This window comes from Drosophila navojoa, chromosome X, assembly GCF_054131105.1.
Source record: "Drosophila navojoa isolate 15081-1374.11 chromosome X, UAZ_NAV_1.0, whole genome shotgun sequence".
NCBI lineage: Eukaryota > Metazoa > Arthropoda > Insecta > Diptera > Drosophilidae > Drosophila > Drosophila navojoa.
Window position 1 is genome coordinate 30,227,326 of NC_142895.1, and position 27,749 is coordinate 30,255,074.

At 39.5% G+C, this 27,749-nt stretch overlaps 2 protein-coding genes across 3 annotated transcripts in view; one reads left to right on the forward strand and one right to left on the reverse strand.

Moving 5' to 3' along the window:
• Window positions 1–468: 468 nt before the first annotated feature.
• LOC108658201 (glutaredoxin domain-containing cysteine-rich protein CG12206) lies at window positions 469–26,329 on the reverse strand. Of its 2 annotated transcripts, XM_089264640.1 has the most exons (6): window positions 26,075–26,328; window positions 21,820–23,132; window positions 21,127–21,765; window positions 1,160–1,393; window positions 1,027–1,092; window positions 469–967 (listed from the first exon to the last, which is right to left on the reverse strand). In XM_089264640.1, exons 2-6 carry the CDS (start codon window positions 22,918–22,920, stop codon window positions 794–796), a joined length of 2,214 nt encoding a protein of 737 aa, XP_089120766.1. In that variant the 5' UTR covers window positions 22,921–23,132; window positions 26,075–26,328; the 3' UTR covers window positions 469–793. The 2 variants fall into 2 exon arrangements, with proteins under 2 accessions (XP_089120766.1, XP_089120765.1); XM_089264639.1 differs by having other exon boundaries at window positions 21,127–23,132; window positions 26,075–26,329.
• Window positions 7,478–27,749, forward strand: part of LOC108658244 (phospholipid-transporting ATPase ABCA3) — a 124,753-nt gene continuing 104,481 nt past the window's right edge. The window contains exon 1 of the mRNA XM_089264604.1: window positions 7,478–7,523. Coding sequence (XP_089120730.1) covers window positions 7,500–7,523 — 24 coding nt within the window. The 5' untranslated portion in view covers window positions 7,478–7,499. The remainder of the gene's footprint in view (window positions 7,524–27,749) is intronic.

The following is a 27,749-nucleotide window of genomic DNA, read 5'->3' on the forward strand; positions in this document are numbered from 1 at the left end:
CGAATTATTATTGAAATATCAGTCGCTGCTTACTGCGCAGTTAGCAGAGCGCGTTCAAATACGAGCGTGTGTATGTATATGTCCCTAAAAGAAGTGCAGAGTGATTAAAATATCAGATTGGAGGGTTCAGAATATCTCCTAGTTGAGCAGTTCGACTAGAGTCTTCTTACTTGTTAATTTAATTTTTTTTAATAATGTTGAATATTTATACGCTTTATTTTTATAAAAAAAGTTTTAAAAGTATATATATATATATATTCGTTTTACAATCGAATGGGAAAGTTTTAAAACATCAATCATACATCGATGCATCGAATTTTCAATCCGATGTAACTATCCAACATCGATGCTTGATTTTGAAAATCATTTCATTAACAAAGATTAATAGTTTCGGGAGTCAACTGTGTAGCCTTGACCATGTCCTTTATCCTGGCATTTGTACGCTCTACCCACAAGATAGCATAAGTGTAAGTTCCACTATGGTTTATTTCATTTATACATGTATATGTAATGTATATATCATAATTTGATTAGCATAAACTATGTATTTATTTAAAATATGTATATTCTGCAAGGCTTCGCGTAACGTTCCCATGGACATCGACAGTTCAGCTACTGATTCCAAATCCCACATATGAGACATGCAGCAAACCGCCTCAAATATCACAACTGTTAATAACAAGCTATACAAAATACATATAAATATAAATACATATAAAATACATAAAAAAAAAATAAAATAAAAAAAACCTTAAATAACACTTTTCGAGTATCGTCTTAGCTAGAGGGGACTTTAGCAACTGGGACACTTGACCAAGCCAACTTCATCGCAGTTCATGCACTTGAGGGCCACGAATTCAGCGGTGAAGTGATTCCGGTGCACTGACTTCTTGGAGCCACTGCACGAGGGGCAGGGCAGCAGTCGGTAGCCGCCGCAGGTCTGGCAGGTGTAGGTCGTAGCTAACGACTGAACGGGAGGATATCAAAACGTTAGTTACACAACAAAAAAAAAGTTGCTTGGCTCACCTTATAGGGTCGCAGCAGTTGTCGCAACTCTCCGCTCTCATTCAAACGTTCCACTGTGTCGGCATCCTGCAAAGTCAAAGATTAGTCTGTATTTTGTATTTTCTAGAAAGCGAAGCACCTCCCGCATACTTACACCGATGTGCTGTCCCTCGACGAACAGCTGCGGCACTCGTATCGTCTCGTGATGCATGCGGTCCCGTATCTCCTGCTGGTATTCGATGCTCATGAACACATCCCGCTCCTCGAACTTGACGAGCAATGTGCGCAGTATCTGTTTGACATTGGCGCACTTGGCATACGTCTCTCTGATGATGCCCATGCTCGTTGTATACAGCACAACCTTGCCCAGGTCCTTTTCCATGTAGTTCTATAGAAAGCAGATGAACAAAACTCACATATTTAAGAACAGAATACAACCAAAATAAAGGCATGCTATAATCACACATCTCGTTGACCTTGTAGCACTGACACAGACTAAGACTGTATTTATATATATTGACTATATGCTGTAACTTTTTGCTAACTGTGCCAGAAACTTGAGCATAGCCGACTGAAGTCTAACCAACCCAAAAACAAGTCAATCGAGACTGCTCGACTAGGAGACACCCCGAATCCTCCAAAATGGGAAATCAGGGTATGATGTTTTTGTGTAAAAGTATGTAACAGGCAGAAGGAATCATCGCAGACCCCACAAAGTATATATATTCTTGATCAGCACGATGAGCTGAGTCGATATAGCCCTGTCCGTCTGTCCATCCGTCCGTCCGTCCGTCCGTCCGTCCGTCCGTCTGTCCGTATGAACGCCGAGATCTCAGAAGATATAAGAGCTAGAGAGCTGAAATTGTGAATTGTGTGTATACTCGTGTATACCATACGCAGTACGAGTTTGCTTTATTTTTTCGATAACTCATCCGATAACTTTTTTATCGAAAATAATCGAAAAATTGATTTTGTTTTTTGAGCCTCATCGGAGTACTATTAGATGTAGAGACTTCAGATTTACTGTGTATGTATATATGATGAATACAAACATTTTGTAATCAACCGATTTTGGATACCACGCCCCCTTCGCCCCCAATTTGTAAAAAACGTATTTCAAGTACTAGAGACTTGTGCTTTGGAATGTACATACATTTTACCATATACCATATAATTACAAAAGAAGTTATTCGCCAAGTAAATTTTCATACTATTGCCCACACTGCAGCGCAGCCCAAGCGCAGTCGCTGCTTACTGCGCAGTTAGCAGAGCGCGGGCGCGTGAGGGTGGATGTAAATGTATGTGTGCGTGCATAAAAGAAGTGCAGAATGATAAGAATATCAGCTTGGAGGGTTCAGGGTATCTCCTAGTCGAGCAGTCTCGACTAGAGTCTTCTTACTTGTTTTTTCGATAAATCATCCAATAACTTTTTTATCGAGAATAACCAAAAAATTGATTTTGTTTTTTCAGTCTTATTTGAACACTATTAGACCTGAAAACTTCAGATTTACTGCGTATATACATATGATGAATACAAACATTTTGTAATTTACAGATTTTGGATACGCTCTGAAAGTTTTATTGAGATCGTACGTCTAGAAATTAAATTATTCAACAAATCATTTCTCAAAATATTGCCAACACTGAACCGCAGCCCCAGCGCATTCGCTGCTTATTGCACAGTTAGCAGAGCGCATTTTATACGTGCGTGCGGTTGCATGTGTATGTATGTATATGTGTATAAAAAAAAGTACAGAATGATTAGAATATCAGATTGGAAGGTTCAGGGTATCTCCTAGTCGAGCAGTCTCGACTAGAGCCTTCTTACTTGTTATACTTGCATGTATGTATGTATATATGCATGTATAAATATGAACAGGTGCAAGGGATCGACAATCGCATCCCATTTCGTATACTGAGCTCGACCGAGATGGTCGACTGTTGAACATAAGATCGCTTTATGCTCAATGTTTCTCTTGCTTCACTCTCTCTCTCTCTCTCTCTCTCTCTCTCTCTCTCGGTGCTCTCTGCTCTCTGCTTAGTATAGTGACTGGTGGGTAACTCGCGCTTATATTAAGGCACCGGATTTCATTACAATGATCGTGGGTTTGCCCATCAGAAAGAATAGAAGGCGTTACCGACTGCGGAATACTCATTAACACCCCATCAGCAATTTAGTGGCCAATTTTTGCACTAGTACTGTATAAAATTCAGGTTTTCTCGACTTTCCACGACCCTACTGGCGGTAGACAATTCATTTTTGGCCAGCTCATAGAACAAGCTAGCGGTAACCTAAATTCAAAATTTTAAGTCTTACGCTTAAACATTGTGAAAATTACAGGTTATTTTTCTACATGCCACGCCCCTAAAGAGGCGTAATAATTAGTTTTTCGACCTCGATAGAGGAGATTACTAGTAACCTAACTATCAAAATTAAAAGCTTCTAGCTCTTAAGCTGTAGGAGATATAAGAATTTGCGGTTTGCCACGCCCCCTTTGGGCGGAGATAAATCCATCATAGCTCTTTGGAGATGGGAGGTCAACTTGCGTATTTATATCAAATTTCAGGTCTCTAGCATCAATAGTGCCTAAAATATAGCAGAATTTGAATCATCACTATATCTTCAGGTCCGATTTGCCACGACCCTAGTAGGCGTAACCGCTCGCCTCTTAATGGCGGGTGCCGCTGCTCGTTGTGCCGCTTTGCCAAGATACTTCACTCAATACCTGCCACCCAGGGTACAATGAAAATGGCATTTTCTATATAATAAGAACTTATTTGTTAAAGCAAAGCACAAGTCTCTAGTATTTGAAATACGCATTTTACAAAGGTGAGGGTGAGAAGGTGGATATAGAGGTGGGGGGTAAATTTCAACAAAAGTCGAAATTGTATAAAATTTGGAGACTCTAGGTTTAAAGATGTAGGAGATATAATTTTATAGCTCTTTTTCGATAACATTTTTATCGATAAAAATAATGAGATATATTATCGATTTTTAGTGATAATTTCGATATGCCCGCTATATATATAGACATTAAAAAAAATTGAAGTATCTCGCTCTTATATCAACTGAGAACGACGCGTTTATACACACGGACAAACGGACAGAACCAAATCGACTCAGCTCGTCTGCTACGCCACTTTCTGCCTGTTACATACATTTTAACATCCTATTTTCAATGGGATCAGGGTATAAAACGGAATCCATTATTCATAATTCATAGCTATGATCATAATATTCAAATGCTTCGGATGAGTTTTCGAAAAAATATTATAAGCTTGTACTATGTATGGTATACACGAGTATGCATACAAAACTTCAGTCCTTCTGAAATCGGCTTGCTCATACGGATGGGCGGACGAACGGACTCACGGACGGACACCGCTACATCGACTCAGCTCGTCGCCCTGATCAAGAATATTTACTTTATGGAGTCTGCAATGATTCCTCCTGCCTGGTACATACTTTTCACAAATTTGTACCAAATATTTTCAACTAGTAATGGTTTTTTTAATCGAAAGAGGCTAAATCAAAAGCGACCAAGGCGATCGGATGAGAATATTGATCTCATACAGTCCAGTATTGAGATGTCCCCAAGGACATCCCAATGAATTATCCGCGTTGACTTGCATTTATTCCCGTATTAAATTCAATTGACTCAAACATTTTCGCCTACGGATAAGCGTTGTCGAAATGGCTGTTTGGTGCGGCGTTAGTGCGAAAACGATTATTGGGCCGTTATTCTTCGAAAATTAAGATGTTGAAGCTGTTGCCGTTAACCAGGAGCAATATCGCGATATGAAGCCACTTTCGTGATGCCAATTATTCGTCGAAAGCGTATGAGGCTACCGCGTTTTCTGGTGGGGATATTTAAAATCAAAGGCGTGAGGAAATAGGCGCTATCCCCGCCGAAATGTTAGCCAAAACTATGGAAAATGCTGCGAAACATTATCTTAAAAATCTACATGAAACAAATAAATTGATTATCATCATAAACATAAAGCAATTGTGTTTATCTTTGATTTAAAAGAGAAAGACATGGGTCAGTCGAATATGGCCAGCTCTGTATATACATTGTGAGGAGCAATAGAAACCGACTCTAAGCCGTCTCTCTCGCGCCTACAGATTCGGCAAATGGCTCGCATCGCTCACACGACTATCATCAGGGACCAATGAGAGGCTGGCACATACTGTGCTTCTGATTGGCGCCGCGAAAGAACTGTCGATTTTTATTGCCGCAATAAAACTCCAGCTGACCGCGCTCAAAAGTATTTCGGGCACTCCGCGATTAGCAATCTTTAGCTGCGCGTTTGTTAGTGCGCGTGGGAGCGATTCACCGCTACGCGTTTCTGATTGGCCAGCCAATCAGAATAGGGAGCATTTCTTGTGCAGCATACTTTTGAGCGAAAATAAAAAGTAGTGCACACTTTCTGGTGTCTGACTATTTAGTGTTACCTAACGTCCAGGCATTGACTCCGACGCTAGCGGCGGAAGCTCGACGTGCTCGATCTTACGCAAGAAGCGTGGTCGCGTCGCTAGAACTGCGCGACAAGCCTCGACAGTGAATGCCGCCGCCCATAGACTCATTTCTGAGGAAGCTGCGCGCGCGCGTCGCTGTCCCCGCTTATGTCCCGTCGCTGCTGCTTCCGATGTTGCTTTTCATTATATGATTACGCCCTGAAAGTTTCATTGAAATTGTATGTCTACAAAAACAAGTAAGAAGACTCTAGTCGAGACTGCTCGACTAGGAGATACCCTGAACCCTCCAAGCTGATATTCTTATCATTCTGCACTTCTTTTATGCACGCACACATACATACACATGCATCCACCCTCACGCGCCCGCGCTCTGCTAACTGCGCAGTAAGCAGCGACTGCGCTTGGGCTGCGCTGCAGTGTGGGCAATAGTATGAGAATTTATTTGATAAATAACTTTTTTTGTAGACATGCAATCTTAATGAAATTTTCGGAGCGTAATCATATGGTCAAAATGTGTGTACATTTTAAAGCACAAGTCTCTAGTACTTGAAATACGTTTTTTGCGAATTGAGGGCGAAGGGGGCGTGGTATCCAAAATCTGTTGATTACAAAATGTTTGTATTCATCATATATATATACACAGTAAATCTGAAGTCTCTATGTCTAATAGTATTCCAATGAGGCTCGAAAAACAAAATCAATTTTTCGATTATTCTCGATAAAAAAGTTATCGGATGAGTTATCGAAAAAATAAAGCAAACTCGTACTGCGTATGGTATTCACGAGTATGCACAAAAAATTTCAGCTCTCTAGCTCTTATATCTTCTGAGATCTCGGCGTTCATACGGACGGACGGACGGACGGACGGACGGACGGACGGACGGACGGACGGACGGACGGACGGACGGACAGACGGACAGGGCTATATCGACTCAGCTCGTCGTGCTGATCAAGAATATATATACTTTATGGGGTCTGCGATGATTCCTTCTGCCTGTTACATACTTTTACACAAAAACATTATACCCTGATTTCCCATTTTCAATGGGTTCAGGGTATAAAAAGTATTCAATAAATAAATTCTCATAATATTTCCCACGTTGCAGCGCAGCACAAGCGCAGTCGCTGTTAACTGCGCAGTTAGCAGAGCGCGGGATAATGCGTATGTAGATGATTAAAATATCAGCATAGAGCGTTTAGAGTATCTGCTAGTTGAGCAGTCTCTAATAGAGCCTTCTTCCTTGTTATAGATGAGCTACATCGGCTCTGGAGCATCGCCTTTCTGCCGCTCGTGCCCAAGAAACCGGTAAAACGGCGTAATCTAGGGTGACGCCACTTTCCCGTGACAGCCTCTCATTGCCTTGCGAGTGAAAGTGTCCACTACTATCACCAGGCCCGAACGGCACCTCGGCTAACGGTCATCGATGACCGTCGTGCGTGCGACGCGAGCCCATTGCTAAATCTGTTGAAGCGAAAGAGGACGACTATAGTCAGACCTTGACCCCTTTCCAGTAGCACGGATTGCTACAGTATTCGCGTCGCTGTGTGGAGCAACATGTATATGCACATACGTTCATATGCATTAAACGTGCATATTGCTGCTCACAGGGTGAAGGGTATCTTAAATCTGAAAATTTACCGACTAAGAAAGCTCTAGTCGAGACTGCTCGACTACGAAGTGCCCTGAAGCCTTCGAAGAATTGATATTTCACAAAAATTTTTCGCAACTTACTGTGTACACAAGAAACACACACACAGGAGAACCTAGGGATGAAAGTCTGTATCGTGGGCACTCTAAGATATTTAATTTGCTAAAATTTAATGACAAAAGATATAAGAGCTATTGACATGAACTGTACGAGCATACTCGTGTATGCCACACGCAGTAAAAGCCTATCATATTTTTCCGGTAACTCATTCGATTTCTATTTAATCGAGAATAATCGATAATTAACACAGTCACTGCGTGTGGATGCATGTGTATGTACATATATGTGCATAAAAGAAGTGCAGAATGATTAGAATATCAGCTTGGAGGGTTTAGGGTTTATCAAGCAGTCTCGAATAGAGCCTTTATCCTTTTAAGTAGACAGTTATTGAAATTTTCAATTCTAATTCGATTACAAACATTACAAACACAAGCACACACACACAAGCACATATACAGGCGATTGCGCTTGGGTTGCGCTGCAGTCTTGGCAATATAATGATATTCGTTGAATAATTTAATTTCTAGACATACGATCTTAATGAAACTTTCAGAACGTAATCATATTGTTTAAATGTATGTATATTCCAAAACTCAAGTCTCTAGTATTTGAAATACGCCTTTAAGAAACATGTGGGTGAGGGGGTAGAAACAGGGGTGGGGGGTCAAATTTTAACTAAAACTGAAATTATATAAAATGCATCTTAATATACATTTTAAATTAAAAGATTCTAGCTCTAAAGGTGTGGGAGATATAATTTTATAACTGATCTTCGATAAATTTCTCATCGATACAAAAATATCGGAATAAGTTATCGTTTTTTAGTGATAAACTCGATATGCGCGCTGTATATATGGACATTTAAAAAAAATGGAAGTCTCTAGCTCTTATATCTTCTGAGATCGACGAGTTCATACATACGGACAGACGGACGGATGGACAGACGGACGGACAGACAGACGGACAGGGCCAAATCGACTCAGCTCGTCGCACTGATCAAGAATATATATACTTTGTGGGGTCTGCCACGCCTCCTTCTGCCTGTTACATACATTTCAAGAAAACCATTATACTCTGATTTCTCATTTTCAATGGGTTCAGGGTATAACAAGTAAGAAAGCTCTAGTCGAGACTGCTCGACTACGAGATCCCCTGAACCCTCCAAGCTGACATTCTTATCATTCTGCACTTCTTTTATGCATGCACACATACAAACATATGCATCCACCCTAACATATGCTAACTGCGCAGTGAGCAGCGACTGCGCTTGGGCTACGCTGCAGTGTGGGCAATACCAAGAGAATTTATTTGTTGAATAATTTCTTTTGTAGCCAAAGCAAGAGTCTCTAGTACTTGAAATACGTTTTTATAAATTGGGGGCGAAAGGGGCGTGGTATCCTATATCTGTAAACTACAAAATGTTCGCATTCATCATATGTATATACACAGTAAATCTGAAGTCTCCACGTCAAATAGTATTCCAATGAGGCTCGAAAAACAAAATCAATTTTTCGATTATTCTCGATAAAAAATTTATCGGATGAGTTATCGAAAAAATTAAGCAAACTCATACGTATGGTAGCTCTCTCTAGCTCTTATAGAAAAAACTAAAGAGTTATGCTCATACAACATCAATTTAGATAGACTTTCCATCTTGACTGACCACAGAATAGGCATGATGTATGCATGTGTGTGATTGTGTGTGTATGTGCGAGTGTGTAATACGCGATCACTGGATATTATATTAACGGTTTAGTACAGTCTCCCAAGCTGGCTACAAATCACAACTGTACAAGTCACAACTGAAATAGATTCACTGATGCAACGCCATCTAGCAAAACTGAACTGAACTAATTGCTGATGTGATTCTAAGAATGTGCCAGAATAAGTTTGAATTTATATGTGCACACGTATTAGAAAACTGTTGTAGTTCTGCATGTGCGTTGGTTAATTGGCTAAACATTTGGTTATTTTTTAACGTCGATGGAAATTTAATGAAATTGTCACCATCTACGTAATCCATTGAATACTTGACATATTTAAACAATTAAGAAAGCCCTAATCGAGACTGCTCGACTACGAGATCCAGTGGTATACGAACGCACGCATAAACACGCATTGGCTACAGTGTGCTTGCCATGGGAACTTAATTGCTTAATAACTTTTCTTGTGGGTGGCCTATCATGAAGCTTTCATCCATATATACATTTACTAAAGCACAAGTCCCTACTATTTGAAATACGCTTATTAAATATATGATGGTGATGGAGTGGATATAGGGGTGGGGGTGAATTATATAAAAAATCGAAATTGTATAAATTGCATCTGAAATTATATTTTTTAATTTGAACACTCTAGCATTGAAGATATAGAAGATATTATTATATTACTGATTTTCGATAAGGGTTTTAATCGATAACAAAATAACGGGATGAGTTATCGATTTCATAGACGCGCTATATATAGACGGACATTCTCAAAAAAATAAAGACAAGTCTCTTGCTCTTATACCTTCTGAGATCGACGCGTTCAAACCTACGGACAGGGTATCAGGCAGAAGGAGGGGTAGCAGACCCTATAAGGTATATGTATATGTTCTTGATCAAGACGACGGCCTGAATCGATATATTACGAGATATAAGAATATAGAGATAGACTAACATTGCAACGATACGAAATATTAGCCTTTTTCTGAGTTCAAGGAAAATCTTAGTCCAGCAGTGTCGAGCAAGCACTCTTAATTGTTAATGATTAAATTGTCTGCTATTTATTCGAATGTTTCAATGTCAATTGGTTTCCATATAATTAATTAATTAATAATTTCTTTCATATAATTAATAATTTCTATAGAGAAACGAATGGGAAATGCAACATCTATACGATCCCATTTCCTACGAAGCGGCAACTAGTTCATGACATGCATAACCAATGCCAAGAGGCCAATGCTGACGCAGTATACAAGTAATGTTTAAATAGATAAAAGGAAAACATTTATGAAACTGGTACATTAGTAATTTCCATTAAGCGTCATTTGCGTTGCGAACAACAAAGTTCAAAGCAATGTTAAGAGATAAAAGATGCCTGCGGCTAAATTATTATGTTGTATTTTCAACACATAAAACTTGTTTGACTCATGTCGGGAAGGAGAGGTGGGGAGGATGAGGAGGAAACACTTCCCCTTCAACCCTCTGAAAAAGTATTTGAACTATGATCCACACTATTTGAGCTGTCACCGGCATCCACAATTAACACTTGCCCTGGCAGAACCGTCGACAGACCACACAGCCAGAGCCAGAGCTGGAGTCAATGCCAAAGAGCCACATTACAATTTATTTTGTTTCGTATTTTTGTCGTTAGCAGCGACAGGTAAGGCTAGTGGGCAAAAAAGAGAAAGCGGGTCACCTGCGATCGACAAACGTCGATTGGAGGATTGCCAATCGGGCTGAGATCTGCGTTCAAGAAACACAAGGAAAAGCCAAAACTGCGTATCTGCAGCATCCGCAGCATTCGGAGCATTCGATTATGTGAGCAGAAGAAGTTGACTTTGAATGGCAACAGCAGCAGCAGCTACAACAACTGACTCTATGCGCATCGTTCCATAAAGTTCAATTAATACATCACATGGGGCTCTAGACATTATGTAAGTCGAAGAGGATCGGTTGGGCGCAACTGAGTATCTCTTTATATGAAGAAGGGAAAGCCAAGCTAACACATGTATATCTTATAAGCATACAAAAAAAAAAAAAAAAAAAAAAACTAACGAAAGAATACGAAATTAGCAAATCTTGTAATATGTATATTAAACAAGTTTCTCTCTTCTTGAATATTTATTTCCCTTCCTATACAAGTCTCACCTGTTGCATAGGAAAGTTTAATTAAATATGTAAAAAAAAAAAAAAAAAAAAAAAAAAAAAAAAAAAAAAAAAAAAAAAAAAACAAGTAAGAACGTTGCAGACGGGCGCTACCGACTGCGGAATACTCATTCACAGTCCCTTTGTAAATTTAATTTAATTTGACTTTAAAAAAATTTAGTACAAAACAATTATGCTTTTTGATTATATTGTAGCTTTTGGTAATTTTATCGAGTAATCGATAATTATTATATTGATCGTGCACTTTTTGAGTACAAATGTATGGTCATTTTCGTTAATAGCTTTCGGTCACACCTATTGCAGATTCTTAAGCGTTTGCATTCGAAGAATTGCGATTGATTTCTGGATTTTCTAGCTGTTATTGTAGTTTTGTCAGATGACGCTCTGTTATTAGCTTATTGTATTTTAGCTACCGGATTGTCAAGCAAAACGATAGCGTGGGTGATAGAGGCGTCGCAAGTTATGTTACAGCGGGGGAGGTTCAAAGCCCCTTCAATGTTGTGTATTTTTTTCATACATATTTCGTTTTTTATAAAATAGATACTTATTTTATTCTTTTTTCTAATTGAAAAATTTTATAAGTTTAAATTTGTTTCTTCTTAAGTAGCCCTCATATATGTATGTACGCATTTATGCATGCATATGTATGTACATAAGTCTGCACGCATATGTAGCATCAAGCATTCCAACGTTTCTTATGCACGCGCACATTTGTATGTGTGTATGTATGTACACATAAATGCATACTCTAGCGTTGAAATGAGACTGATTTTTTTTTGCTTTGTTCTTGAATTTACCATCTGCTACTCTCATAACAAGAATCTTATTTTTGGATTTCATTTTACTTACAACCATTGAAAGTAGGTGGTGGCGCTGTCAGCAAAGGCGCCGGTTCAATTTTTTATACCCTGAACCCATTGAAAATGGGAAATCAGGGTATAATGTTTTTGTGTAAAAGTATGTAACAGGCAGAAGGAGGCGTGGCAGACCCCACAAAGTATATATATTCTTGATCAGCACGATGAGCTGAGTCGATATAGCCCTGTCCGTCTGTCCGTCCGTCCGTCCGTCCGTCCGTCTGTCCGTATGAGCGCCGAGATCTCAGAAAATATAAAAGCTAGAGAGCTGAAATTTTGTGTGCATACTCGTGTATACCATACGCAGTGCGAGTTTGCTTTATTTTTTCGATAACTCATCCGATAACTTTTTTATCGAGAATAATCGAAAAATTGATTTTGTTTTTTGAGCCTCATCGGAGTACTATTAGACGTGGAGACTTCAGATTTACTGTGTATATACATATGATAATTACAAACATTTTGTAATCAACAGATTTTGGATACCACGCCCCCTTCGCCCCCAATTTGTAAAAAACGTATTTCAAGTACTAGAGACTTGTGCTTTGGAATGTACACACATTTTGACCACATAATTACGCCCTGAAAATTTCATTAAGATCGTATGCTTACAAACGAAGTTATTCACCAAGTAAATTCTCATACTGTTGTCCACACTGCAGCGCAGCCCAAGCGCAGTCGCTGCTTACTGCGCAGTTAGCAGAGCGCAGGCGCGTGAGGGTGGATGCATGTAAATGTATGTGTGCGTGCATAAAAGAAGTGCAGAATGATAAGAATATCAGCTTGGAGGGTTCAGGGTATCTCCTAGTCGAGCAGTCTCGACTAGAGTCTTCTTACTTGTTTTTTTTTGTTCTTTTGACAAACATGACTTGGGTGCGAGTTCAAATCCCGCGGAAAACTCTTTTTTGTAAATTGCAAATTTTGTTATTTTAGCTTCTTTTATATTTTTTAAATATTAAAATTTTATTTTTAAATTTTATAAAAATGTTTCCTTCCGTGTTGTTATCAATGCCTATTAAGCCTATTTGTATATACATTTACAAATGTACATAGATAGCTCAAGCATATAAATGTCGCAATTTGATACTACAAATGCCGATTGCCACGCCCCTAGTGGCCGTAGACACCTCATTTTTGGCCAGTTCTTAGAAAGAGCTAACGGTAACGTAAATGCGAATTTTGAATGCTTACGCTCAAAAAATGTGAAAATTACAGGGTATTTTTCGATATGCCACGCTCTCAAAGAGGCGTGATAATTATTTTCGGGGCATCGATAGAGGCGGTTACCAGTAACTCAACTATCCAAATTTGGATAGCTTCTAGCTCTTAAACTGTAGGAGATATAAAGTTTTGCGGTTTGCCACGCCCCCTTTGAGCGGACATATATCCACCATAGCTTTTTGGACTTGGGGGGTCAACGCGGATCTACATACCAAATTTCAAGCTCTTCAACTAACATGATTTCTGGTATATCGAAAAATGCATTTTACGATTTGCCACGCCCCTAGTGGGCGGATCGGGAAAATTTTAACACTTTATAAATCGAACACGAGTATGTGTTCCAAATTTCAAGTCTCTAGCTTCAATAGCGGCGAAATGAACTGCGTTCATACGGACAGACGGACGGACAGCAAGACGGACATTGCACAAAACCAATATACTAATTCACTTCGTGAATGAGTATAAAAAAAAACGCTGCTGTGGGGATTTATTAACTGAAAAATACTCATCCACGTCCCATTTTCTTAATTCTTAATTGATATACACATATGTATATATTCTTTTTGTGCAAATCGAAGATACTATAAGCATTTTAGTCGCTCAGTTTTGAATTTATTGTTTTGATGCTGTGAAAAATGCAGTTTTAACTATATAGTTTGAGTAGTTCTTAGAACGAGCCATTATTAGTGTAACTATAAAGTTTGGATGCTATCGAATCTAAGATATGAAAAGTACAGGTGGTCAGCTCGAGTATATACTCGAAATTTCAGATCTGTAGCATCAATAATAATTCGCACATACACACGCACACACACACACACACACACACTAATATACAGGCGATTGCGCTTGGGTTGCGCTGCAGTGTTGGCAATATTTGGAGAACTTATTTATAGAATAATTTCATTTCTAGACGTACGATCGTAATGAAACTTTCAGAAAGTAATCATGATGTTTAAATGTATGTGTATACCGAAGAACAAGTTTCTAGTATTTGATATACGACTTTTACAAAGATGAGGGTGAGGGGGTGGATTTAGGGGTGGGGGGGTAAATTTTAACAAAAACCGAAATTGTATAAAATACATCTTAATATACGTTTTAATTTTGGAGACTCTAGCTTATAATTTTATAATTGATCTTCGATAAGGTTTTTTATCGATAAAAAACTATCGGAATGAGTTATCGTTTTTTAGTGATAAACTCAATATGCGCGCGATATAACGGACATTTGAAAAAAATTTGAAGTCTCTAGCTCTTATATCTTCTGAGATCGACGCGTTCATACATACGGACGGACGGACAGACAGACAGACAAGGCCAAATCGACTCAGCTTGTCGCCCTGATCAAGAATATATATACTTTGTGGGGTCTGCCACGCCTCCTTCTGCCTGTTAGATACTTTTAACAAAACCATTATACCCTGATTTCCCATTTTCAATGAGTTCAGGGTATACAAACATAGGGATGCACGCATAAACATGCATGGGCTAGCCTATGTGTGTTTGTGCAAGATTATGTGTGTGTGTTTCTTATTCAAGCAGAAAGACGCCAAGAATTATTGATATTTAAGTTCCTCGAAGGATTCAGGCGATCTCATAGTCAAGCAGTCTCGACTAGAGCTTTCTTACTTGCCCTTTCATGGTAAATATTAATATTATTTGTTGCTGAACAGGTAAATATTATTTGAGCTTTATTTTATTATATAAATATCGTTTTTTATTTAAAAATGAGTTAATTCTTCCTCTTCTGCTGAATGCTGTGCATTTCTTATAACAAATGTGATTCTTCTTTATTACCTGTATTAATTAATTGTCCTGTTTCCTGTCTGCTCAAAAAATCGGATACTTTATTGCCATTACCTATTAAATACATAATTTCATAATCAAATTCCTGTAGTTTTAAAATCCATCTTTGATGTCTAGTTAGTTTGCTTTGTTCTATCTTACTATAATTTTCCTCCTTTGAGATAACACCGCACCGCACCTTGTTGAGATAACACCGCACCTATAGCAAATAAATACTATAGCAGTATTAAGTGCCTGTCCGTCTATCAGTCTCTCTATCTGTCCGTCCGTGTTTGTTTGTTTTTGTTTTTTTTTTTTTTTTTTTTGTTAAAATTTACCCCTCACCCCTATATCCAAAGTTTTTCTGTGTGTATGTGTGTGTATCTTGTGTACGCAGAAAGACGCGAAGAATTATTGTGAAATATCAAATCTTCGAAGCGTTCAGGAAAAGTTTTAATTACCAGAATCGCCAAATTTTAAATATAGACTCATATGTGCTTTGTAGAATTTGGAATTTTATTATAAGCGTTCAAAAGATTTCGTAGTCGAGCAGTCTCGACTAGAGCTTTCATACTTGATTTATTTTGAGCAAATAATTAATTTTGAACGTATACATAGATCAGAAAATTAATGGTAAGGACTCTAAAATATTGGTGGAGTCCGTACTGCTGAAGTTAAATGATCTCTTCGTATATTTTTTTAATATCGATATTCATATCGGTTGAGTAGTGAAATCATTTATGTGAAGTCATATCTGTGGAACACTTTCACGGGAAGTATATGAAGGGGGAAAGCAATACAGGTTAGGGAAACAGTAACTGATCTAAACTATCTATATTCCCCGTATCCTTTCATGATGCATCACCTACATCAACATATTTACTACAAAGTAGTTCAAGTACGTCTACTTTAGAGACTGAGAAAACGTACGTTCTTTTTAACAAAATGTTTGAGCATACTGTTGTAGAGACATTGAGAGAAATTCTAAATGAGTGACTCTTTATTCTAATTTGGTAGCGTCTTCCAAGATTTCTGAAGCTGGTTCAGACAGGGACAGATACAGAGAAAGAGAAAGAAAATCAATACACATCTTTTATTTGAGCAGCGGTTATATTAACGTGCCTTCAACGGTAATTATTAAAACAAGTTTAGATCATCATTACCTATGGCGTAAACTCAATTAACCCGTCTAATCAATTAACCCTGTCCATTCATTCTGATCAAATTTCCCCTTCTTTGATGCTTACTATTGGAATTCGCACTGGTGCCAGAGCATTGATTGTTTTCATATATGTATAGGTATTCAATTTTCAGCTCTCGACTTTCAATATGGGTAGACGAAGTGAGCTCAAAATGCATATACTCCCATCACTCTGTGTACGAGTAATCATATCCATCTGTTCGATCGATGGCGATCAAGGGAGGCGCACATAATTTTCATTGAAAAATGTTTGTAGAAACTTGACTACGCACGCCTCGTTGACAGTTCTCATAGCACTTGATGGGGACCAGATTGGAGTTTCAGCTGTGGTTTCGATTGCAGTTTCAATTTCAATTTCTGTTTTTATTTCTGCTCCTATTTATGTTTCGCCAGAGAGTTTCAGGTGCGCTTTGGCTTAGCATTAATATTTACACACGTCAGCACACCTTTATGTCTGCATGGCTCTGATATATGTGTATGTATATATACATACATACATATATGTTTCACATTTCACTTTCGTTATGTTGACCAAAAGCGCGCTTCAATTTGGCAATAATTGGATATTTTAATAAGCCCATTTGCTGCTTTCTTTTGGCCCTGAATGCAAATCGAAATTGTAATGCAGCACACGCCCCACAGCTTGCTGCTGTTGTTGTCGCATGTGTTGTTGCTGTTGTTGTTTAATTGTTTGTATTTTGTGAAACAATGTGCGGCTGTAAAAATCTCTCAGCGCCATAAATCTGTGCCTGGTCACGTACAGAAAAAAGTTCGTTTTCATTTTCACTTTCGTTCGAATTCAAAAGTTTGTCTTAGCTTTGGTATTTTCTCCTTTCTTTTCGAACTCCTCCCCCATCAAACAGAAATATGCATTGTATTTCTTTTTTATTTATTTATTATCTATTCAAAATTCCAAACTGTTTTTATTTTATTTCTCCTCATCTGACATTTGCTAAATATTCCAAATTTTATGCATAAAATATATAAAATATTACTTTACCATTAAAAATTGGCAATCAGGTTATAAAGTTTTTGTGAAAAGTATGTAACAGGCAGAAGGAATCATCAGAGACCCCATTAAGTAGACGTACTCGTGATCAGGGCGACGAGCTGAGGCGATGTAGCCCTTTCGTGAATGACTATAAAATCGAAATCAAAGAGCATGTTTGTAAAAATAACTAAAATAAATAAGATTATTGCTAGGGCGCCATATAGCACAGACAATCAAATCGGCGGCTCGAAATTCAAAAACAATGAAAAAACAAATCCAACGCAATTGAGATTCTTGGATTATAATAGAGTACGCATTTATATATACATATATATGTCACATTTGACATTTGAAGATTTAATACAAATGAGATTTGATATGCAACTTTAAAAATATCGATATATCAATATTTTTCGATTTTTCTCAAGTTTATTTCCCATAATACAATGCGTCCCAAAAAAGAACGTTGCAGTCGGGCGTTACCAACTGCAGAATACCCATTCACATTCCATCAGCAATCTCTACCCTTGTGGGCGTAGACATATAATTTGTTGATTAATCTTTACAGAATTATAGCATTAGCTCACGTGCAAAATTTTAACGTTCTGCTTTAAAACTCTAGAAGATACAGTTTTATCCGACGGACAGCCGGACTGGGCTACATCGACTCAGCTCGTCGCCCTGATCAAGAGTACATATACCTCATGGCGTCGGCGATGACTCCTTTTTACAAAACCATTCACGGTATAAAAACGGCAGCTGGGTAAACCTAAATAGTTTGATCGAATATTGGCACTGTTAACCTTGAGCTTAAAATCAATATTATAATTATTAAGAAAAACAAACAACGAAGATGCAGGCTAAAAAAAAAATGGTGGCGAAACAATAGATTGCATAAGTTTTCAAGAAACCAAACAGCAATCGCCAAAAGCCCGATCGCAAGCATTTATGCTTCATAATAATATATCTACATCTTGTATAGATGTTATATGATAATGTCTCAGTGGATGAGTGTTTGTGTGTGTATGGATGTTTTATAATATTAAAGAGCAACTAACGTGCTAATTATGCGCATCGCCAAAAACTCAAACATATTTAGCCCAAATGGATGGACAGAGGGGAGATAGGGGAGAGGCAAGAGTGCCTAAGAAGAGTTTTTTCAAGTTTGTCTTTTTTTGTTTTTTTCTTTTTTTTTCAGTCGAAAACGAGTTGAGCGCCCATTAAACATAATTTAGATAATTTGCGTTTATATATATATATATATATATTTTTATTTTTTTTTTTTTTTTTTTTGAATTTGTTGTTGCCCTCTCTCTCTTTCCCTGTCTCTTTTGTCCAAAATTTGCAGCTGTACGTTTTTGGGTCGCTTAGTCGCATTTAGTCGAGCTTTGACGAAATATTAAATAAACACAAGTAAGAAGACTCTAGTCGAGACTGCTCGACTAGGAGATACCCTGAACCCTTCAAGTTGATATTCTTATCATTCTGCACTTCTTTTATGCACGCACACATACATACACATGCATCCACCCTCACGCGCCCGCGCTCTGCTAACTGCGCAGTAAGCAGCGACTGCGCTTGGGCTGCGCTGCAGTGTGGGCAATAGTATGAGAATTTATTTGATGAATAACTTTTTTTGTAGAATGCAATCTTAATGAATTTTCAGAGCGTAATCATATGGTCAAAATGTGTGTACATTCTAAAGCACAAGTCTCTAGTACTTGAAATACGTTTTTTGCAAATTGGGGGCGAAGGGGGCGTGGTATCCGAAATCTGTTGATTACAAAATGTTTGTATATCATATATATATACACAGTAAATCTGAAGTCTCTATGTCTAATAGTATTCCAATGAGGCTCAAAAAACAAAATCAATTTTTCGATTATTCTCGATAAATAAGTTATCGGATAAGTTATCGAAAAAATAAAGCAAACTCGTACTGCGTATGGTATACACGAGTATGCACAAAAAATTTCAGCTCTCTAGCTCTTATATCTTCTGAGATCTCGGCGTTCATACGGACAGACGGACGGACGGACGGACGGACAGGGCTATATCGACTCAGCTCATCGTGCTGATCAAGAATATATATACTTTGTGGGGTCTGCGATGATTCCTTCTGCCTGTTACATACTTTTACACAAAAACATTATACCCTGATTTCCCATTTTCAATGGGCTCAGGGTATAATAAAATTAAACACAGGAAAAATGAAAGCTGGCCTAATGACTAAACGGCACGCCCACATCTAGTTTGGTTTTGAGGTAGCAATATATTTATTTTAACCTCCAATTTAAGGGCGAACAAATTGATTTCGCAAATGAAGTTCAATGCGTTAGCAGCATTGACGCGAACCAGCGAGACGAGCTCAAAAATATATATAGTCATCACACACACACACACATATACACGCTCAAACACACTCAGACTTTATTATATATAAATATTGGTGAATGATTTGAACATTTTGTTAGCAATGCGTGATTAATGCATTACCAATAACACTGCAATTTAGGTTTGCCTATTGTTACGGCCGCGACTGTTGCTCAATCGGCTTTCAAATTGGAAATGGGTCAAGCCTGATGGACAGCGAGCGCGCTTCAGGGCCATTGTTGGCACAGCGGCAAGGTAGGCGCGCCAGGTGCCTCCAAGAACTGAGGCACAGGTGTCACGAAGAAAGGCCACTAGAAATCAAAAGTTAACTGCAATTAGTCAGAGCCGCAATCGCATTTAGTGCTCGCACCATCTTTGTATCTCTCCATCTACTTCCGCCAGCAAGCACGATACCAAAAATTAAAAATAAAAACTTTCTCAACTGGCCAAACGCTTAACGGCTTTTCGGCACTAGATGTATATGGAAATTCTGATTGGAGACCCAATCGGAGGTTGCCAACTAAGCGAGGCGTATGCCATTTTTTAAGCCAATTAACTGTAAATTTAAATAGCAACACACGCTGTGAAAATAGATAGCAAAGTGTTAAATTTTGTGTTTTTTTTATCTATTTAATTTAACGCCGCTTTTTGCTAAGTGCATCGAATGATTTATTAGTTTGATAAACTTTCAGCGAGTTATTATTATTGTTTTGTTTTGTTTTGTGGTGTTGGAGTTGGTGCTGTTGTTATTATTGTTGTCATGAATCAGTTTGCAAATAAGAAGAAGGAGAAGAATAAGCACAACATTTGACTTTCACATAGTCCAAATAAAATATCAAAATTGAAAACAAGACGTGAGTCAATCTGTGTTGTAGCCGCCAGACAGAAATCCAAAGACAGACAGCCAACAAGCACACACACACATGCGTTGCATAAGGTATGGTACGTGTATGGTATGTATCGTACGTGGATATGTCCGTGTGTATAAGTCAGCGACCCAAACAGACAGACGCCCACGCAACTTACGACTGAGCCGCAGACAAAAGTTTAACACAAAGCCAACTTTCTCAATGAATCTCGCATGCAGGAAAAACCACACAAAAAGGTATATATTATATATTATTATTATTATACCCTGTTTTTTGTTTTTTTTTTGTTTTTTAGTTTTATTTTGTGAATAGCAGGCCAATGTGAATGTACTCGATGTGAGTGCACATTCTTGAATGCAGCTCGCCTCTCTCCCATGCCAAGGGGTTGACCTCAACCAAACCCATGCAAAAATAATGTTAATAAAAATGTGCTCTGAAGCTCCGAGGAGGAACAGATGGGAAGGCATACTAGTAGATCTAGTGCTCGACTCGACTAAACAGCGCACAAGGATTCCATCAAAAAACAAGATTTGCCAAAACGATTGGCCAACTATAAAGACCCTCTCCCAATACTAGAGTACTCCAGATTCCCCTTGCTTATAGCATGAGGTTTGGCTTTTTGCCTAGTAGATTACTAAGTAATGCATAATTAGAGAGTTAAAATAGAATGAAAGTAATAATACTCAATTTATATCAGTATGGCAATATCAATGTACACATATACAATAATAATATATTCATTTACAGGTAATGCACTCACCTTGATGTTCGGCTGCTGCAACTGCAAGAAAGTGGCTACTCCATTGCGCACACGATTCTTGACGCCGCGCACGGTGCCCTTGGAGGAGCGAATGGTGGATGACTGCGAAAATCGGCGCACATCCTTGAGGCCGGCAAAGGCGTCCTCCTGCTCCAACTGCTGCTGCTGCTGGTCGACGTCGCCAGGCAAACTGAGGGATTCATACTCCGGCGACATGCGACTGCAACTTACTGGACCAAAACTCCGATAATTTGCATGCTCGTTCACGTGGAAGTTGTAGTACTGATCGGCCTCGTATTGCAGGGGGCGTCCATCGATTTTGGTTGCGATAACCGACTGATCTAAGTCGCTCATGGCACGCGCAGCATCCCTGTCCCGTATGTCGCGCAGCAGCGAGCTGGGCAGCAAAGCGCCCAGCTTGATTAACGGCACCGGCTCGTGCGAGTCGTGCAGCGAATCACAGCTGAGCGAGGAGCTGCTCTCGTCGCACTCCTCGCTGCTGTCCGTCAGGCTGTGGGCTCGAGAATGGTTGCCCGACTGGCCGCTCGAGGTGTTCACACGGATTCGCGTCGTCTTCAGGTGCAGTTCCAGCTTGGGCACGCCAGTGTTGCCCTTATTGCTGTTGCTCATGTTGCTCATGTTGTCCAGGTTGTCCAGGTTGTCCAGGTTGTCCAGGTTGCCCAGGTTGCCCAGATTGCTCATGTGGCTCATGTTGCTGGTGACATTAGTTTCACTGCTGGGCGACTTGATGATCTCCAGATCGCTGCCTGTGCCACTGTCCAAAGTCTCGCAGGGCGAATACTGTCCGCTGGAGACCAAATAGCATAGCTGATAGGGCGCTGTGACAGTTTGTGATTCTGTTTGTAATTGCTGCTGCTGCTGCTGCTGCTGTAGGGGTAAATGCAACTGCAACTGTTGCTGCTGCTCGTGATGCTCGAGTTGCTGTTGCTTGAGCCGTAATACCATGTCGCTATCGCTATGACTGTCGTTCAATTTGACCACGCTTATCTGCTTGCCCAGCCTGACTGGCTGACTTTGACTCGAATTCAAACCCTGACCGTTACCGTTGCCGTTGCCGCTGTCGTTGGCTATCTGAATCTTGACCGTGTGCTGAGGCGCACAGAGACCAACTGTTTCGGTCGATGCACCCGTTGGCCAATCGACTAGCGCTACCTGACTAGCATCGCCGTCTCTCTCAGCAGTTTCCCCAGATTGCAGCTGCTCAGCTGTCGCTCGTAACACGTTTCTAACGTCATCGGCAACATTGCAGCTGATAATGGTCGATGTTGGCGCCATTTCACTACCTCCAGCAGCATCGCTCGCTGGGTTAACCTCGGCCTCGCTCTCCGTCTGGCCAATGCGCAACAGCAACTGTGGATATAACTTTATTGCTGGCTCACTTGTTGCTGTTGCTGTTGCCGTTGTTGTTTCTGTTGCAGCTGCAGCTGCAGCTGTTGCTGCCACTGTGTTGCAACTGGTTTCTAAATTCACACTGCTCGCATGGTCAAACTGCGACGTCTGCAAATTGCTGTTGTTGCTGTTGCTGGTGTTGCTATTGTTGTTGTTGGTGCTGTCGCCAAATGCCAACAACATGGCTTGTGATTTTGGCGACATTTCATCGCATTCAATGTTGCTGCTTGCCGGCTTAGCTGGTTGCTCAGATGCAATTATTATCGAAATACCGCGCAACGGCCTTTGCTGTGGCTGCTGCTGCTGCTGCTGCTGCTGCTGCTGCTGCTGCTGCTGCTGCTGCTGCTGCTGCATGCTGCCAATTGATGTGGTTGTTGCTGCCATAGTTCTGGTAACAGCAACAGCATTTGGTAATTTGATGCGCTGCCAGTATCTAATTTCAAACTTTATGCAATTGTCTCGCGTCTGTATTTGTTGTTGTTGTCGCTACAGGGTGTTGTTGCTGTTGATGTTGCTGTTCTTGCTTGTGTTGTGCTAGTTGTTGCTGACCGTTGCACAGCGCGTTTTACAGTTAGTTGGACGCATGCAGATTGTACCTGCAACAAAAGAGCAAACAGAATACCCCATTAGCAAAAAGAGACAGAGACAGAGAGAGAAAGAGAAAGAGGAGAGAGACTTGGCCAACTGACTAACTGGCCAACTGGATAACTGGCTGAATGCTGCCAGCTCGCAGCATGAGCTTGACATTTAAGCCGAAGATGTGCCTGGCTCAGAGGCAGACGCGGCAGCTAATAAATGTTAAAAGCTGCCACAAACACGAAAACACCACAAAACCAACAAGATGATAATAAAACAAGTAAGAAGACTCTAGTCGAGACTGCTCGACTAGGAGATACCCTGAACCCTCCAAGCTGATATTCTTATCATTCTGCACTTCTTTTATTCACGCACACATACATTTACATGCATCCACCCTCACGCGCCCGCGCTCTGCTAACTGCGCAGTAAGCAGCGACTGCGCTTGGGCTGCGCTGCAGTTTGGGCAATAGTATGAGAATTTACTTGGTGAATAACTTCTTTTGTAAACATACGATCTTAATGAAACTTTCAGGGCGTAATTATATGGTCAAATGGTGTGTACATTCCAAAGCACAAGTCTCTAGTACTTGAAATACGTTTTTTATAAATTGGGGGCGAAGGGGGCGTGGTATCCAAAAGCTGTTGATTACAAAATGTTTGTATTCTACATATATATATACACAATAAATCTGAAGTCTCTACATCTAATAGTACTCCGATGAGGCTCAAAAAACAAAATCAATTTTTCGATTATTCTCGATAAAAAAGTTATCGGATGAGCTATCGAAAAAATAAAGCAAACTCGTACTGCGTATGGTATACACGAGTATGCACACAAAATTTCAGCTCTCTAGCTTTTATATCTTCTGAGATCTCGGCGTTCATACGGACGGACGGACGGACGGACGGACGGACGGACGGACGGACGGACGGACGGACGGACGGACGGACAGACGGACAGGGCTATATCGACTCAGCTCATCGTGCTGATCAAGAATATATATACTTTGTGGGGTCTGCGATGATTCCTTCTGCCTGTTACATACTTTTACACAAAAACATTATACCCTGATTTCCCATTTTCAATGGGTTCAGGGTATAAAAATACCAAAAACAAAAACGAGAAATAATAAAAAAATAAGCATCGCAATAATGATAAACACAAAACCGCATTCTAAGCTCTCAGAACAATAAAGTAAGGAACAAAACAGCAGAAGGAGAAGCGAAAACAATTCAAAGAGTTTCGAACTAACGACTAAGAGATACTCTGCATCTACAATTTCTTTTGCTGCATCAAATATATTCACTTTATCAGTTCGATAGGACTTGAGATCTGATTGATGTTAGCAACACCGTTTTGCAAAACTTTCCACATTCCTAATTGAAAGCAAGCTCCCTAAATTGTGAAAACATCTTCCGTTTAATTCCAGTCAAATGACTTCGGGATATACTTTTTCTTAGGAAAGAATCGATAAATATTTACTCAAATCGTCTCAGTTTTATTAATTCAAATAATACCAAGCCATTCTTAATCAGATCAGGTCCTTAACAGACCACAAGCCGTTTAGATTTAAAATTGTCAACCTGTGATGTGATTATCGGCATAATTTTTATTCTTATTAGTATATGAGACCATTTGTATTATTTGCAAACATTATAGGCGGAGTCAAAACAGAGATTATAATTATGATATTGTATTAACACATCTAGCTATGTAAAGTGTATACCCAAACATCCATTACAAAGTTGTCTTCTCGCTTTATTCACCCATTTGTTGTATTGACTGTTCCCTTCAGCTAAGGCTTCATATTTAAATGACTGATGGCTTGATTGATTGTGAAGTCTATAGAGAATTAGTTCCACACAATTTCTATGATATTATACACGGCACGCTAGAGCAACGACGACAAGCAGGCCGCGATATAATGAAGTTGATTGTTTCCAAATGCCAAAATAACAACTTCTCCTATATATATCATTTCATCTGCTACTTTTTCTCCATTTTTATACCCTGAACCCATTGAAAATGGGAAATCAGGGTATAATGGTTTTGTTAAAATGTATGTAACAGGCAGAAGGAGGCGTGGCAGACCCCACAAAGTATATATATTCTTGATCAGGGCGACGAGCTGAGTTGATTTAGCCCTGTCCGTCTGTCTGTCCGTCCGTCCGTCCGTCCGTCCGTCCGTCCGTCTGTCCGTATGTTTGAACGCGTCGATTTCAGAAGATACAAGAGCTAGAGACTTCAACTTTTTTTTAAAATGTCCGTATATATCACGCGGATATCGAGTTTATCACTAAAAAACGATAACTCATTCCGATACTTTTTTATCGATAAAAAACCTTATCGAATATCACTTAAATAATTATATCTCCTACATCTTTCAAGCTAGAGTCTCCAAATTTAAAATGTATATTAAGACGCATGTCATACAATTTCGGTTTTTGTTAAAATTTACCCCCCGCCCCTATATCCACCCCCTCACCATCATCTTTGTAGAAGTCGTATATCAAATACTAGAGACTTGTGCTTCGGTATACACATACATTTAAACAATATGAATACGTTCTGAAAGTTTCATTATGATCGTACGTCTAGAAATTAAATTATTCAACAAATAAGTTCTCCTAATATTGCCAACACTGCAGCGCAACCCAAGCGCAATCGCCTGTATATGTGAGTGTGTGTGTGTGCGTGTATTTGTTTGCATGAGTGCGTGTGTGGGTGCTAATTATTATTGAAATATCAGTTGCTTGTAGGGTTCAGGGGATCTCGTAGTCGAGCAGTCTCGACTAGAGCTTTCTTACTTGTTATTTTTAGTATTATATTTTTTTTTTTTTTTTTTTTAAATTCTTTTGTTTTTTTTTTTATTATTTTTTTTTTTTTTTGGATCGCACATTATCGATACTTTTAGAGTTAAAACAGCAAAAATTTCTTTCGAGAACAAGATTTACATACATTTTATGTGGATGTTGCCCTGCGGCTTGTTGTTGTTTTTATTACTGTTGCTGTTATTGTTGTTGACTTTCTGAAAACTGGTAACTGGTTACACTTGAACCTGACGCTGACCAGTTGCTGGAGTACCCAGTTCGTAAATATTTGAAGCGGGCGGACAAGACGCCTCTAAGTGTTACAGTTGCTGTTCTTGTTGTGGTTCCGATTGATGTTGTTGTTGTTATTGTCGTTGCTGATCTGCTATTGCTGCACAAAAATTTCGTTTAGCGGCAAGACCAACAATACGAAATAAAACAAAAAAAAAATAAAAAAAACAAACAAAAACTAACCAAAACTAAAGCAACAAAATCAACTGTGATCAAAAATATGTAAGAAAAATGTGCAGGCAGTTAGTTATGGGGCGGCTGGGCGTGGCTGGCACACTCACGCAGTCACGCACGCCTACAGTCGCACGCACACACACACGCACGCTACTCTCGAGCCTCGAGGTGAAGAGCTTCCAACTCAAATGGATGGCTTTTTCAGTTTTCGGTTTTTGAATTTCGGCTTTTGGGTTTCGATTTGGGTTTTGGGCGCCTTAGAGCAACGCGGCGCGTACAACTCATTCAAAATCGCGCTGGCAACTGAAAACCGCAGCAACAAAGTCGCGCTGGGTTGGCATGCTTTGCCAGGGATTTGTTGTTGTTGTTGTTGTTGCTGTTGCTGCTCTTTGTTGTATATATTTTTTTCCTACGTGCTTCTGTCGCTGCCGCGATGACTGCTTTTATTTTTTAAATTTTTGCTTTCAAGAAATCCAAAAAAAAGCAACAACTGCGACGGCAGCAGCACCAGCAGCGTCGTCGCCAACAAAATAACTTAAAGCAACAACAACAAGAAAAAACAAGTAAGAAGACTCTAGTCGAGACTGCTCGACTAGGAGATACCCTGAACCCTCCAAGCAGATATTCTTATCATTCTGCACTTCTTTTATGCACGCACACATACATTTACATGCATCCACCCTCACGCGCCCGCGCTCTGCTAACTGCGCAGTAAGCAGCGACTGCGCTTGGGCTGCGCTGCAGTGTGGGCAATAGTATGAGAATTTACTTGGTGAATAACTTCTTTTGTAAACATACGATCTTAATGAAATTTTCAGGGAGTAATTATATGGTCAAAATGTGTGTACATTCCAAAGCACAAGTCTCTAGTACTTGAAATACGTTTTTTAAAAATTGGGGGCGAAGGGGGCGTGGTATTCAAAATCTGTTGATTACAAAATGTTTGTATTCATCATTTGTATATACACAGTAAATCTGAAGTCTCTACATCTAATAGTACTCCGATGAGGCTCAAAAAACAAAATCAATTTTTCGATTATTCTCGATAAAAAAGTTATCGGATGAGTTATCGAAAAAATAAAGCAAACTCGTACTGCGTATGGTATACACGAGTATGCACACAAAATTTCAGCTCTCTAGCTTTTATATCTTCTGAGATCTCGGCGTTCATACGGACGGACGGACGGACGGACGGACGGACAGACGGACAGGGCTATATCGACTCAGCTCATCGTGCTGATCAAGAATATATATACTTTGTGGGGTCTGCGATGATTCCTTCTGCCTGTTACATACTTTTACACAAAAACATTATACCCTGATTTCCCATTTTCAATGGGTTCAGGGTATAACAAGAA

Coding starts and splice junctions, on each gene's coding strand:
- LOC108658201 (XM_089264639.1), bottom strand. CDS start 22,920: ATGGCAGCAACAACCACATCAATTGGCAGCATGCAGCAGCAGCAGCAG. Junction 1,394..21,126: donor TGCAGCAGCCGAACATCAAG/GTGAGTGCATTA, acceptor TGCTTTCTATAG/AACTACATGGAAAAGGACCT. Junction 1,093..1,159: donor TCGAGGGACAGCACATCGGT/GTAAGTATGCGG, acceptor TTGACTTTGCAG/GATGCCGACACAGTGGAACG.